Here is a 13,152-nt window from a genome sequence, read left to right as displayed (position 1 = left end):
CGTGACCCGCGCTTGCATCCCTCTACCACTTTACCGCTTCCCTCTGGCACCTACGTGACACTCCTTTTGGGATGCTGGGTTTGAATGCTAGACATGTAAATTTTGTCAAGTTGTTCACCTTTCTATGCTCCAGTTTTATCATTTTAAAAGATGGATTATAATATAATTACCTCATAAGGTTTTTGAGAGGATTTAAAAATTTAATCCAGCCCTGGGTGGTGTGGCTCAGTGGACTGAATGCCAGCCTGCAAACCAGAAGGTCACTGGTTTGATTCCCAGTCAGGGCACATGTGTGGGGAATGCTAGACATGTAAATTTTGTCAAGTTGTTCACCTTTCTATGCTCCAGTTTTATCATTTTAAAAGATGGATTATAATATAATTACCTCATAAGGTTTTTGAGAGGATTTAAAAATTTAATCCAGCCCTGGGTGGTGTGGCTCAGTGGACTGAATGCCAGCCTGCAAACCAGAAGGTCACTGGTTTGATTCCCAGTCGGGGCACATGTGTGGGTTGCAGGCCAGGTCCCCAGTGGGGGGCATGTGAGAGACAACCACACACTGATGTTTCTCTCCCTCTCTTTCTCCCTCCCTTCCCCTCCCTCTAAAAATAAATAAATAAAATATTTTAAAAATGTAATCCAGATAAAGCTTGGTGCCTGACAGACTAAGCACTCAGTAAATATTCACTATTTGTATTAAAACTGTTGACCCTGAGAAGGAATATACCTGCCAAGAAGGACTCCTGGCAGTTAACTGGGCCCAAATTCATAATCAGAGTCTAGCAGCCATCGCTGACAGAGGCCTCGTATGTATGCTACATTTCAGGGAAAAGCCACAGACTAAGCTGCCAGCCTCCTGCACTGGGTTCCTACCAACTTGAGCTGAAACTTTTAAAGGAATTCCTGGAACATACTTGGATCAATGGGCTGAGACCTGCCCCATCCAATCAGAGCTGCACAGCTATATCCCCTATTTGCATCTTTATTGACTAATCAGTGGTTCCATAACAACCAACCTAGCAGGACAGTGCTATTTGGACCAATTAAACTGCAAATTTGGATTCCTTATTTGCAGAAAAAATGGACCAATCAGTGATCTGCGTGGGCACTTTATATAAGTGAGCCTCCCTGCCCTGACCAGTGTGACTTAGATGGTTGGGCAGACAAGGTATGTACAAGGAGGCAACCAATTGTTTCTCTCTCACACATTGATGTTTCTCTCCCTCCCTTCCCCTCTCTCTAAAAATAAACAAAATCTTTAAAAAATAAAAAATAAAAATAAATAAGCAGGCCTCCCCTTTGTCTCAGTGGAATGCACTTTCAGTTTCTCAACTGTTCACGTGAATAAAGTCTCTCCTTTTTCTGAATAACAAAAAAAATGTGGCATCTCCATAAAATGGAACATTATTCAGCCACCAAAAGAAATGAAGTACAGATATATGCTATAACATGAACCTTGTAAAACATTCTTAGTGAAAACAGCTAGACACAAAAGGCCACATGTTGTATGGTTAATTTATATGAAATATTCAGAATAGGAAATCCAGAAAGCGAGAAAAACAGGTTAGTGATTGCCTGGGGCCGAAGGGAAGGAGAATGAGGAATGGCTACCAATGGGTATAGGGCATCTTTTGGGGTAATGAAAATGTTCTAAAATTCATTATGGTGATGTTCACAGAACTCTATGAATATGCTAAACAATGAATAATTACAATTAAACTTAAAAATTAGAGACACTTAACAGATTTAAAAGAAACCAATTTACATTGTTTAAATCTTATTTAGATCCTGAGTTTTAAAAAAATTATAAAATAAAACTATAAAGCAATCATGGAAATTTGAACATTGATTAATATCTGATGGTACTGATGAATTATTGCTAATTTTTTAGATGTGGAAATGGAATTGTGTTTTTAAAAAGGAGTACCTGTATTTTAGAGATACATATTAAAATACTTACTGATAAAATGATACAATGTCTTAGATTTCCTTCAAAATAAACTGGGAGAGAGAGAGAAAGTAAATAGGTATGTAGGTGAAGTGGTCATGAGTTGACAACTGTTCATTAGACTATTCTCTCCACTACCCTGGCATTTGAAAATTTCTATTAATAAAAAGGACAGAAAGAAAATATTTCCATACCATATTATTTTACTGTGTGCCAATTATCAGTCCCACAGGTGGGAAACCCCCATTTCAATTGTATTCTCAAGAAATGATTGATGGACACCTGTATGTGTACTGTTTACAATTTGAGGAAATAAAGAGTTTTACTTTTAAAAAAAAGAAACGACTGAAAATACCTTGGACTTCCCCTTCCATCTTCAGCAAACACTTTTTCTGTCTCAATTACAATCTTTCCAAAAGAAGGCGTTCATTCTTAATGCTTTTTTCCTTTACAAAAACCAGTGTTGGTTTCCTTTTGTAATTTGTTTGGCTTTAGATCAAATTATTTTCAAGTAAATTTTAACACTCTTATCTCTGATATTAAGTTGCTCCTTGAAAGATACATTGATGATTTCCCCTGGCTTGTCAATTTCATTTATTCCTATGATGAAGGCAGAACTGTAAGCCTGAGGCAAAGCCTCCTTGGTCACATTACAAGGAAGAGATTTGCAGGGAGTACTTAGCCCCAGTCCTTGTCCCAGAGCTGGGCCACAAAACAACCCCACCTGAACCCCATGTCTTTGTGAAAACAACAAGAACAGCTCTAAGTTCCTGACTACATACCATGTGAGAGGCACGATACTAATCACTTCACCTAAGAAATGTTATTTGGTCATTGCAACAAGCCTAGGAGACAGGTACTATTATTTATCCCCATTTTGCTAGGACTTCCAGAATGATCAAGTAACTTGCTCTCAATCACACAGCTTTATTTCAATCCTGGCGGCAGGGCCAGGATTTGAACCCAGGCTGTCTAGCTCCAAGACCTGCACTTATACCTTATATTACTGGGTAGAAACCAGCTCATCACATCTTTGTTGTGGTATCACTAATGGTCAAGCGCCAGAAACTTTAATTGGTCACAAAATCATTCACTCTGGACACAGAAGATGGACTATCTCCCAGGAAACCTGCCCCTCCGCCCCCAGCTCCCTCAATAGAACCATCAATTTCACAAACCTTGCTCTTGAAGTGCAAAACCAAAAGCACAGAATTTGGAAAAAAAATCCACACAGATCATTTAAAAGTTAAAAATGAAGAGATGTATTGCCTTCGCCTTGCCCCCTCTCAACCTCTAGAAATGCCTGGGTGAAAGGTACTGGACTTTTCAGTGAAGAGAAAACAGGCAGTATGAGGGTAAGCAGGTCCTCCTGAGTAAATTCATACCCCAGTCAGGTGAGCAGAGAGGCTTCCCTGAGTCACTCCCATCTCCACATGCAACACCCAGGAATGACTTAGCACCAAAACAACAGAGGAAAAGACTGAGAATTTCCATCCAAGTCTAGGAGCTAAACTGCAGAAACACTGAGGACGGCTGTCCACACCTCCCTCCCTCCCCCTGAGAGCCTCCCCACCAAAACCAGTCCCCTCCCTTTGTGGGAGGGGTTGGGGTGGACCGCGCAGGGCAAGCAATGGTCCGCAGATGGGATCATCATTGCACAAGGGAAGGCTGGCAGGACCCCACAAGGGAGATCTCAAATGATCTAAGAAAAGAAAATGAAGGGGCTGGACTATGAGGAAAAACCAAAACGTAAGAACTAAGGACCAAAGTGAGGAACAAAGTAACTGGAACAACTGGTGACTGGAACGGCAAAGCACTGGGGACAGGAGACTAGAGGGACAGGAAAAACGCAGAGGTTGAAGAATTCATAGTCCTCTGGGGACCATGAGCTAAGGGGACACAGGGTTCAGGGGTCAGCAAACTAGGCGTGTCTAGAGAAGACACTGTGGGGACTGAAGTGACTGGAGACAAGGGGCCTGGGTGGCGGGGATGACTGGGGCAGGGGACTTTTAATTGGAAGAGGGACTCGGGGAGTCTAAGAGTTAGCTGGAACTGAGACGTGGGAGGTCTGAGCACTGGGGTTCTGGAAACTGGGCAAGGGGTGTCGGAGGACTGGGAGGGACTGGAGGGTTGGGGTACAGGAGTCGAAGAGCTGGTTTTAAGTGATGGACAGGAGTCAGCGGACTAGGAGTGTCAGGACGTGGGACGCCAGGGAACTGCAGGTGCCCAGGAGCCAGGAACTGGGGTCAGGAAACTGGGAGCGATGGGACGGTGGTCTGGGCACGCGACCCGGGGACTCGGGCCGGAGTGTGCAGATGAAGCGGCGGGAGCCGGGGCGGCCGGGACGGGTGACAGCGGCGAGGCCGCCACTCACCGCTCATGGTGCCGCTCCCCGGGCTGGTCCCTGCGCTGCACCGCCGCCACCGCCTCCACTGCCGCCACTGACGCCGCCGGGCTGTAGACAGGCCGGGCGACAGCGCGCCCCGCCCCGCCCGACCGCCCGCCCCGCCCCGGAAGTGGAGCGGCCCTGCTACGGCACCACCTCCTGACCCGGAACGTAAACTCGGGGCCGCCCGGGGCGCGGGAGCCTACGCTCAGCGCGGGGCGTTGGCGGCCGGGGACTCGGGGCAGACGGCGTCCCCTTTGGGGACACGGTGGGCAGCGAGTCCTGGGGGTTGTGGTGGGGACGCCTCCTCGTCCTCCCGGGCTTACACCTCCGCCGGAAAGCCAGATAGTGAACAAGGAAGGCTCCTAGATGAGAGGTCCAGGCAGCGCTAGAAACTGAGCAAGAAAATGTTGAAAGAGTAACGGGCCAAAGCATGGGGACAGGAGAGATGGACAGTCTTAAAGCGCCTCTCTAAGGAGACGACTTTAGAGCTGAGACCTGGATGATAAGGACACAGCCCGGGAAGATCCTCAGGAAAGGCGTTACAAAAGCAACGAGGGGAAAGGCCCTGCCCGGAGAGGTTGACTGGAGCAAGAGGGTGAGTGAGAAAAGGGTAGTAGTAGAGAAAGAAGACTGAAGAGGTAGGTGAAAGGCCTACGCCGTGGTGAGGGGTGTGTACGTCTCCACCTAACTCTTAAGTAGGTAAGGGAATGGGGAGCCACTGCAAGAATTTAAGCAGAGGAGTGTGATAGGGTCTGAATTAGGTTTTTAAACGATTACTCTTAGGAGTTGGTTGAGAGTGAGTTGTAGCGGGCCAAGGTGAAGGGGCAGCTGGTCAGCGGCCCTTGCTATTGTCTAGCAAGAGAGAGTGCCTGGGGCTAGGGGGGCGGCAGCGTAGGTGAAGGTGGATGGATGAGTGTGAACTGGTATTGACAACAATCTTATCCAGTTTCCTTCCTCATTTTAGAGATGGGGGTTAGGGGACGGAGAAGAATTACTGGAGCATTTGCTCAGCGTGTTTGCCTGCCATCCAGAGTAGAAAAGTACATTTTATCGTCACAACCCATGTTTATATTTAAGTAACATTAGTTGTTCAACACAACACTTCTGTAGCTAATGTGTTCTCTTCCACTTTACTTTTTTTTTTAAATTCTGACTGAGACGATTGATCCACAAATGTGCCTTGATACGCAGTTGAAAACACTGAACTGTGTACCAAGCCCCACTGAGGAAAGAGCCAGAATTCCAGCCCAGTTCTGCTGTGACCCACAGTCCTATGGTCTTTCTACTACATTGCATCTCAACATGTAATCTCTGGCTCCTGGGAGTTTATCTTTTGGACTCAGCAGAAGTCAAGAGCTCTTTGGAGAAGATGCTTTGCAGCATTGTTTATAATAGTGAAAAATTGGAAAGCACCAAAGCCCAACTACAGTAGAATAGCTAAGCAAATCGTGGCCCACCTCACAGGGAATGTCTGCAGTGGCTAAGAATACTAATTATAAAGATTATGGAAGAGTGGGAAAGGCCACTTGAAAAACATTAAGTTAAAAAAGCCCCATGCAGCCCTAGCCAGCATGGCTCTCTTAGTTGGGCGTTGTCTGCAAAGTGAAACATCACTGGTTCGATTCCCGGTCAGGGCACATGCCTAGGTTGCACGTTCAGTTCCCCATCAGGGTACATATGTCAGGCAACCTATTGATATTTCCCTCTCTTCCTCCCTCCTCATCTCTCTAAAAAATACATAAATAAATATATTTTTTAAAAAGCCCCATGCAAAATGGTCTGTAAACCATGAGTGTAATTGTGTCAAAATACAGCCATGTGTAGGGGAATGTAAAAATGAAAGTATTTGTCAGATGGGTACTAGACTTACGAGGGTAATCACTTTGTTGTTTATCTGAATGCCTAATCACCACATTTACACCTGCAACTAATAGGCCATGTCAACTGTAGACATTTTTGACTTTTTTTTTCTCATTTTTAATGCAAATACTTGTGTGTTTGGTTAGTAGGGTTGTTTTCCCATTGTCAAAATTATACTCGACAATCGTTAATTTGTTATTCTAGTTAAGGAGTGGGTATGCCTGAATCCTCCCCTAGAAAGCCCAGTGTAGGTCTGCCTGCCTCTGTAGCCTTTGGTAAGACATCACGTACGTGCTTCGTGGAGCTGTCAGGAGGATGACGGTGTTATACTTTCTCATGGCACCCTGTCCCTTTTCTTTGTATCACTTGATGCAGAATAAATTATTGAAATTGTAGTTTGTGCTTTTTGTTTTCTAGCATCAACCATCCCCTTTAGTACTGTAATTCCTTCTCTCTGAGATGTTAGCCTGGTCATGGAAGTCAAGAATCAAAAGCCTAACATCAACTTTCAAAACATCCAAAATTTATGGAGGAGGTTGTACTGGGCATGTGGGGACAAGGAGCAGCTAGGAACAATATAACAGAAAAGAAATGTGTGCTGCCCTCAGAGAGACCTGATCTCAAAGGGACTAATAAAAACCATGATAACAAAGTAACTAACCAAATTACTTATCATGAAACAGACACTTTTATGGAAAAATATATATACGTGTGTGTGTGTGACATAAAATAGTTAAGTAGCTTTCTTATAGTCACCAAAGTTCTGTAACTTTCTAGTAACAGCCAGGATTGAAACCCAGGCAGTCTGTCTCCAGAGCCAGTGCTTTAACCACTGTACTGTTTGTTCTCCTGTGGCCGTCAAGGGCCTGGAATGGAGCCATGATGGGCCCCAAACGGTTAAAAAGATTCCACCACATTTCCCCGTATTCCAACCTGACACAAAAGCCACAAAGCCCCCAGACCTTGAGGATCTGTGCTGTGGTGCCAGTGGGCCTCTTAACGATGATCAAAGTCAACAGGTTATCACAGGGCACCCCCTGTTGCACAGCCTTTTTGTAAGGAGCTTTGTCTAACTCCAGGAAAGGAGCCCTCCCCTACGGTGACTAAGATAGTAGCCCAAAGAGATGGAGAACTCAGAAATGAAACTAAGTGACGTGAACAGAAAAAAGAAATAGCTCAAGATGTCTGGGTTAAATCATGGCTTTGCCATTCACCGGCTATGTTTCCTTGCTCTGACTTAGTTTCTGAGACGGCGATGATATAAGATGGCGATGATAATGGTCCACCTACCTTGTATTTAGTTTTATGCATTAAATGAGTTAGTATAGGTAAAGCACTTAGAGCAATTCCTGTACATTAGTAACTATGTAAGTGTTAACTATCGTTATTACCTGTATTGATACAGGTACCTGAAAATTATACCTAGTAAACTTTTATCACAGTTTGTAATTCTACATATATTTATATAATTACAATACTGCCTGAGGCCTCCATTAAGCTGGAAAATCACAAGGTCAGGAACTACCCATGTATTGCACACTGAATTAGCATGGCCGAATCTAGGCTTCTCCTATCTCCAGAAGTACATAAAATAACCTTGCTTCCCTTTAACAATAAAGAGAAAACTTGAGTTTGTTCAGAAGTACATATGTGCATGTATAGGAGGGAAGTGGTCCAGCCATAGAAATGCGTGACTCTGGGACCTACCCAATTGCAGTGCTTTTCTTCAGTGAGTCAAGAATTTAATCATTGAAACCAATGAAGTATCTACAGTTAAGCTCCCAACAATAAGATAGAGAAATACATCTAACAAAGATTTTCTAGGATTAGAGGACAAAAAGCTATATCAGCAACTGGTAATCATCCTAAGGGGATGCCATACATCATCCTTTCCTTCTGACAAAAGATCTTGAAAGTAGCTCTGCACTACTCAGGATGGTTAATTATCTCGTAGAAATTGATTTATCCATCCTTGTGATACACCCAGCAGCTTGCAGGCCATTGCAATAGTCATTTGTTTTTGTAGTGACAAGGATGGTTGCACCTTCCTCCATAGCTGGGAGTGGAAAGAAGTGGTCAGAATCGATGTTCAGTTGGCTCTTGACACAGTCTTCACAGGTACACTCTTCCACTGTGTACTCCAGGCTTCTGGGAAGAATTTCCTCACCAGTCCTGCTCTCTTTCCTACCATCCACGCCAGCATTAGCCTCGTTCCGCAGAGCCGATCCTAATTATGCAGAAACCGAAAAGTTACCCTCAACTTCCCAGGGGGTGTGGTGATGACAGTCTCAGCAGCACACCTCAGGCTCAAAGCAGTATGAGACAGATCTTTTCCTACGAAACAAATGAGTGTAGTCCTACACTAGAAACCATGAAACCCACGGGACACTGTAGGCTCAAAGATATACCTTAGGGCATAGATGTTTCTAGTGTTTACTTAATGCTGGCCCACATTTTAAAATCGAGTGATTTTGCATAGAAATCTAGACAGCTGGCCTTGGCCTTATTTTACAGGATGACAAATTACCACCATACTGTTAGAGCACACCAAGATCAGCCTACAGGTGACACTTCAGAATTTAAAGTAAAGAGGCTTCTCCTTTCACGTCGCGTGTCAGATTCAAATTTTTGTAATGAATCCCTGTGATCAAACAAGGAAGGAGTTCCACTATGCCCTGCGGAGCAAGTCTTACTACTCCAACCTTCCCCAGCACAGCTCCATCTTCCAATGCACCACACTCGACGTCATTCCCCACCTGTTTCTCAGAGCCCGGGCAAAACAAGAATAAAAAGGAGGGAATTATGAAGAACCACCATTTACCTTTCCTTGCTGTACAAGGAAGCAAATAAGGTGGATTCTTTACAGACTGTGCACCAAAAAGTGCATATAGAAATAGGGCAATGGCTATGGGCAAAGGTGCTGCAGAAATAGGTTTATCTTAAGAAACCCTTAAGACCTTGAGGGCATTAAGGAACAATCACTTCTCTAGGAAAATTCAGTACTCCTTATAAAGATAATAATCTTTGAGGTGATTGCTCAAATAATCCAGGATCAACTGGTTATTCATTTCTAACATTTTCTGGCAGTAAAATGTTCACCCAAGCAAATAACACATATTTGTATTAAAAATATGGCCATGGGTTTTGTCAAATATACCTTTCCTGATAGTAGCAGATCTGGCTAGCAGTTTCTGATAGCATGACATTTAATTAATGTGCAAACCTTGGTCAAAGAGATGGACGTTTTGCCCTGACCAGGTAGCTCAGTTGTTAAGAGTGTCATCCTGTTATGCCAAGGCTGCTTGTTCAATCTCCAGTCAGGGCACACACAGGAGTTAACCGATGAATGGATCAATGAGTGGAACAACAGATCAGTGTGCTCGCTCTCTCTCTCTCTCTCTCTCTCTCTCTCTCTCTCTCTCTCTCTCTCCCCCTCTCCCCCACCCTTCTCCCCATTCTCTAAAAAAAGGGGGGGTGGGGGGAGAGATGGATTCTTCCCAAGGAAGACTCAGTAATTCAAAAGAGTAATTATCAAGGGAAGAATGTGGGAGAAGGCTGACATCAAAGACTGACCATCAAACCAACCTGTGCTTTTAAATTCGTCCTTTAATGGTGGAGAGTTCATCTTCCTTAGCAAGAACATCAGCACAAAAACTGTCAAAGACACTAGCAAGCTCAGGCCCAAACAGGTCCAAAGAATGGCATTTGTTCCTTTCACTGAATTAAAAGAAATGTCAGAGAGATAATGAACTGATAACATCTACATCAAGTAGAGATTATTTGCTATCCAATTCCCCAATTCATCATCATTGACTTTCAAATTCTAAATAACACTTAATTAGAAGAGTTGATAAAATACTGGGTTGCTAACAGTGCTGAATAAAATTGAGTTCAGCTCTGAATAATTACTTTATTCCTGTTGGCATTTAAATAATTCCTTTGTTCCCTTTCTCTTTTTTGATTCAGAAAAGCTCACCATCTTCCCTGTAAGTTTATTCTTTGAATAGTCAGTATAGAGAGAATACTTCACATCAACAAATAATTGTTCAAGCAGTGGTACTTACCTGCATTACAATAACGCTGACATGTTAGAGGAGGGGTATTAGAACATCGAAGTTGACACCGTTTGCAAGCATTCAGCAATCTGTCAAAATATTCATTTTGGAGGCACTGCTGAGCCATCTGGAACTCGATCACAAAAAGAAACAAGGAAACCACAGAAAGAACAGCATGAAAGACAAGTAAAAAATGTCGTCAAGAATTCCCCAGCAAGTGGAGTGACAAGCAGCTACAATGCCAAGGGAAAAAAGAAGCTCACTTGGATTACTTGGTTCTTATGGGGCTGGGTCCTTGAACTGTGGCTAAGGATTTGAATACCAACTCTAACTACGGGTTTGTAGTTTGAGGTCTGGATTGGGTAAGAACCGAGTGTTGATAGCAAGGGTAAACCATACCTGAAACAGAAACTGCTTATTTATAGTGGCAATTTCTTAGCCAGGTGACAGTTACAAGGTGTAGACAAGCCTGAGGCCCCAAGCAGAATGTTCCATAACCACATTTGGAGCATCTGTTTATGAGCTGTGCTGTATGATAGGCCCCAGGGAGCTAGATAAGACAAGGTCTGAACCCCTTGAAAACTTACAATCTAACAGAAGAGAGAGAAATTCACTCAAGTAACCCCAAAGTATAGTTGAAACTGATGGAATGTGAAAGAGGAAAGGGATACCAAGCACACCTACCAGGTTTTGAACCTAGGAAGAATTCTAGAATTCTGACAGAAGTAGGGAATTCTGGGGTAAAAGTAAATCGGCATGAGGGTTGAAGGGAAAGATTAATTTGGGGTATTATTAAATTAGTATTATTATTAAAGTAATCCATGTCTCATTGTTAAAAGTTCAGAAGATACAAACTATCCATAGTCCTGGCATTCAGAAATAATCGCTGGTTACATTTTCGTAAACCTCAGAGATGACAAACAGGCCTGCAGATGTGTTCTGTTTGGCCCACCACTAAAACAGATCTTTCTGGAAAGATTTCTGTGGATGGATGTGGATAGGTAGATTTACATAATGTATTCTCACGTAAATGGAATCACTTGTGTTTGCTTTTAACCATACCGAGATACCCATATAGGGATAACCAGAGAGGCCAGAAATACAAGATTCGGTTACAAGGCAAGGAAATGACAGACTCCAAATTCAGTAGAGTGATTTCCATGGCAGGATGGGTACAAAAGAGGCTTCACCTGTATTGGTCACATTTTATTAGGCTGAATGGTAGCTACACTGATATTTACTGTGTCATTTGTTGTATTTGTTGGTTATTCTTTGCAAATTTTCATATTTTTAAAATAGTACATAATAACTGTTAACCTAGTGATAATAAAATAAAATGCAAGAATTAAAAACACAATTTTTTAAATGAAGTACTTGAGCCTAGAAGACAGTTCAGGCTTGGATTTTGGTCACCTAGCACCCCTCTGAGGCCCAGGCAGTGAGCAGCTGGGGCAGCCCCCGGTGTGCGATAGCCAGGAGCCGAAAGGGCTGGCCCAGCAGGTTCCACTCCCTCCAGCTCCTGCCAAATGGTGACTTTTGGAAGACAAGCAAAGGACACAGGAAAAGCATGATTAGAGAAAGAGGAAGACAAAGATCATCTCCCCGTAACAGCCATGCAAGAAGAGAGTTTCAGGACAAGATGAGCAGTGAAGTCTAATTCTAAAGAAAAGTCAAAGGTGATACAGTAATGTCCCCAGTAGTCCTTGAGTGTGTCTGTGGGTAAAAGCCATACAGCAGGTGTTTAAGGAGTGGAGAGAAAGAGAAGGCAGCCAAAGCAGCCCATGCCTGGGAAGGCTGGTGGCAACTGGAAGAACAAAGCTTTGATAACTCTTGGGAAAGAAAGCACTGTTGTTTCTGACAGGCGTGCTTCCTTAGGTGCCTGACGTCCGTCCCATGTGCAAGGAACAACAAAAGGCTGTCCGTCAATGGGGGTGGGTAGGGCTCACAGTCAAATATTACATAGCCATCAAAAAGAATGAGACAGATGTGTTTTGATATGAGTGAGAAACATTACTGAGCAGAAAATAAAAGGTACAGAACAGTGTATATAATCTGTTCTGCTGTGTTTACAAATAAAATAGCCAGGGCTTGTATATAGAGACATAAACATAAGCTATATCTGGAAAGATACTCGGGAGACTGATACTGATTATTGCCTCTGGCAAGAGATGGGAAATCTAGTGTAGAGAAAAGATTTATTTTTCACTGAAAAATCTTTGGTACTGTTTGAATAATTATTTTTTAATAATAAGGATCATTTAAAAAATAAGAATCATTTCTTAAAGGGTGATGTCTTAGTCTGTCTGAATGCTATAACAAATTACCACAGACTGGGTGGGTTATAAACAACGGACATTCATTTCTCACAGGTCTGTAGGCTGGAAGTCCAAGATCAAGGTGCCAGCAGATTAGGTGACTGGTGAGAGCCCACTTAAATAGCCAACTTTCCCCTATAACCTCACATGACAGAAGGGGAAACAGATCTCTCTGGAGTCTTTTTTTAAAAGGGCATTAATCCCATTCATAAAGGCTCCATCCTAGAGACCTAAACACCTCCCAAGGCCCCCATCTCCTGTTACTATAACATTAAGGATTAGATTTCAACATGTGAATTGCGGGCAGGAACCAACACTCAGTCTATTGCAGGTGAGAACTTCAAGGAGAAGAGAAAGTAGAGTGAAAGGAAGGTTTCCTAAAGATGAAGAGCACAGACTAAGGAAAAAAGAACAAAGATTAAAGATGTCAAAGAACTTACATGTACCACCCATGGACATGAACTAAGGGGATGGAGGGATTGCTGGAGGGAATAGGGGTACTGGGAGGAGGGGGAGAAAAAATGGGACAACTGTAATAGTATAATCAATAAAATATATTTTTAAAAAAGATTAAAGATCTTTTTT

General features: G+C 43.1%; 2 protein-coding genes across 5 annotated transcripts in view; both read right to left on the bottom strand.

Annotated features, from left to right (window-relative positions):
- Positions 1-4,444, bottom strand: part of SNX29 (sorting nexin 29) — a 611,689-nt gene extending 607,245 nt beyond the window's left edge. For 3 of the 4 annotated variants that reach the window (XM_045204448.3, XM_024571345.3, XM_045204449.2), the window contains exon 1: positions 4,323-4,444. In XM_045204448.3, the coding sequence (XP_045060383.2) occupies positions 4,323-4,329 (7 nt within the window). In that variant the 5' untranslated portion in view covers positions 4,330-4,444. The remainder of the gene's footprint in view (positions 1-4,322) is intronic. The other variant, XM_053929264.1, reaches the window with a different exon arrangement.
- A 3,028-nt stretch (positions 4,445-7,472) lies between these two features.
- Positions 7,473-10,526, bottom strand: TNFRSF17 (TNF receptor superfamily member 17). Its single transcript, XM_024571604.4, has 3 exons — positions 10,262-10,526; positions 9,783-9,914; positions 7,473-8,424 (listed from the first exon to the last, which is right to left on the bottom strand). Exons 1-3 carry the CDS (start codon positions 10,377-10,379, stop codon positions 8,141-8,143), a joined length of 534 nt encoding a protein of 177 aa, XP_024427372.1. The 5' UTR covers positions 10,380-10,526; the 3' UTR covers positions 7,473-8,140.
- Positions 10,527-13,152: the final 2,626 nt, after the last annotated feature.

The sequence above is a fragment of the Desmodus rotundus genome, chromosome 1 (genome assembly GCF_022682495.2).
Source record: "Desmodus rotundus isolate HL8 chromosome 1, HLdesRot8A.1, whole genome shotgun sequence".
In the NCBI taxonomy this organism is placed as follows: domain Eukaryota; kingdom Metazoa; phylum Chordata; class Mammalia; order Chiroptera; family Phyllostomidae; genus Desmodus; species Desmodus rotundus.
Note: the sequence above shows the minus strand (reverse complement) of the source record. Positions and strands in the feature narration are given on the sequence as shown.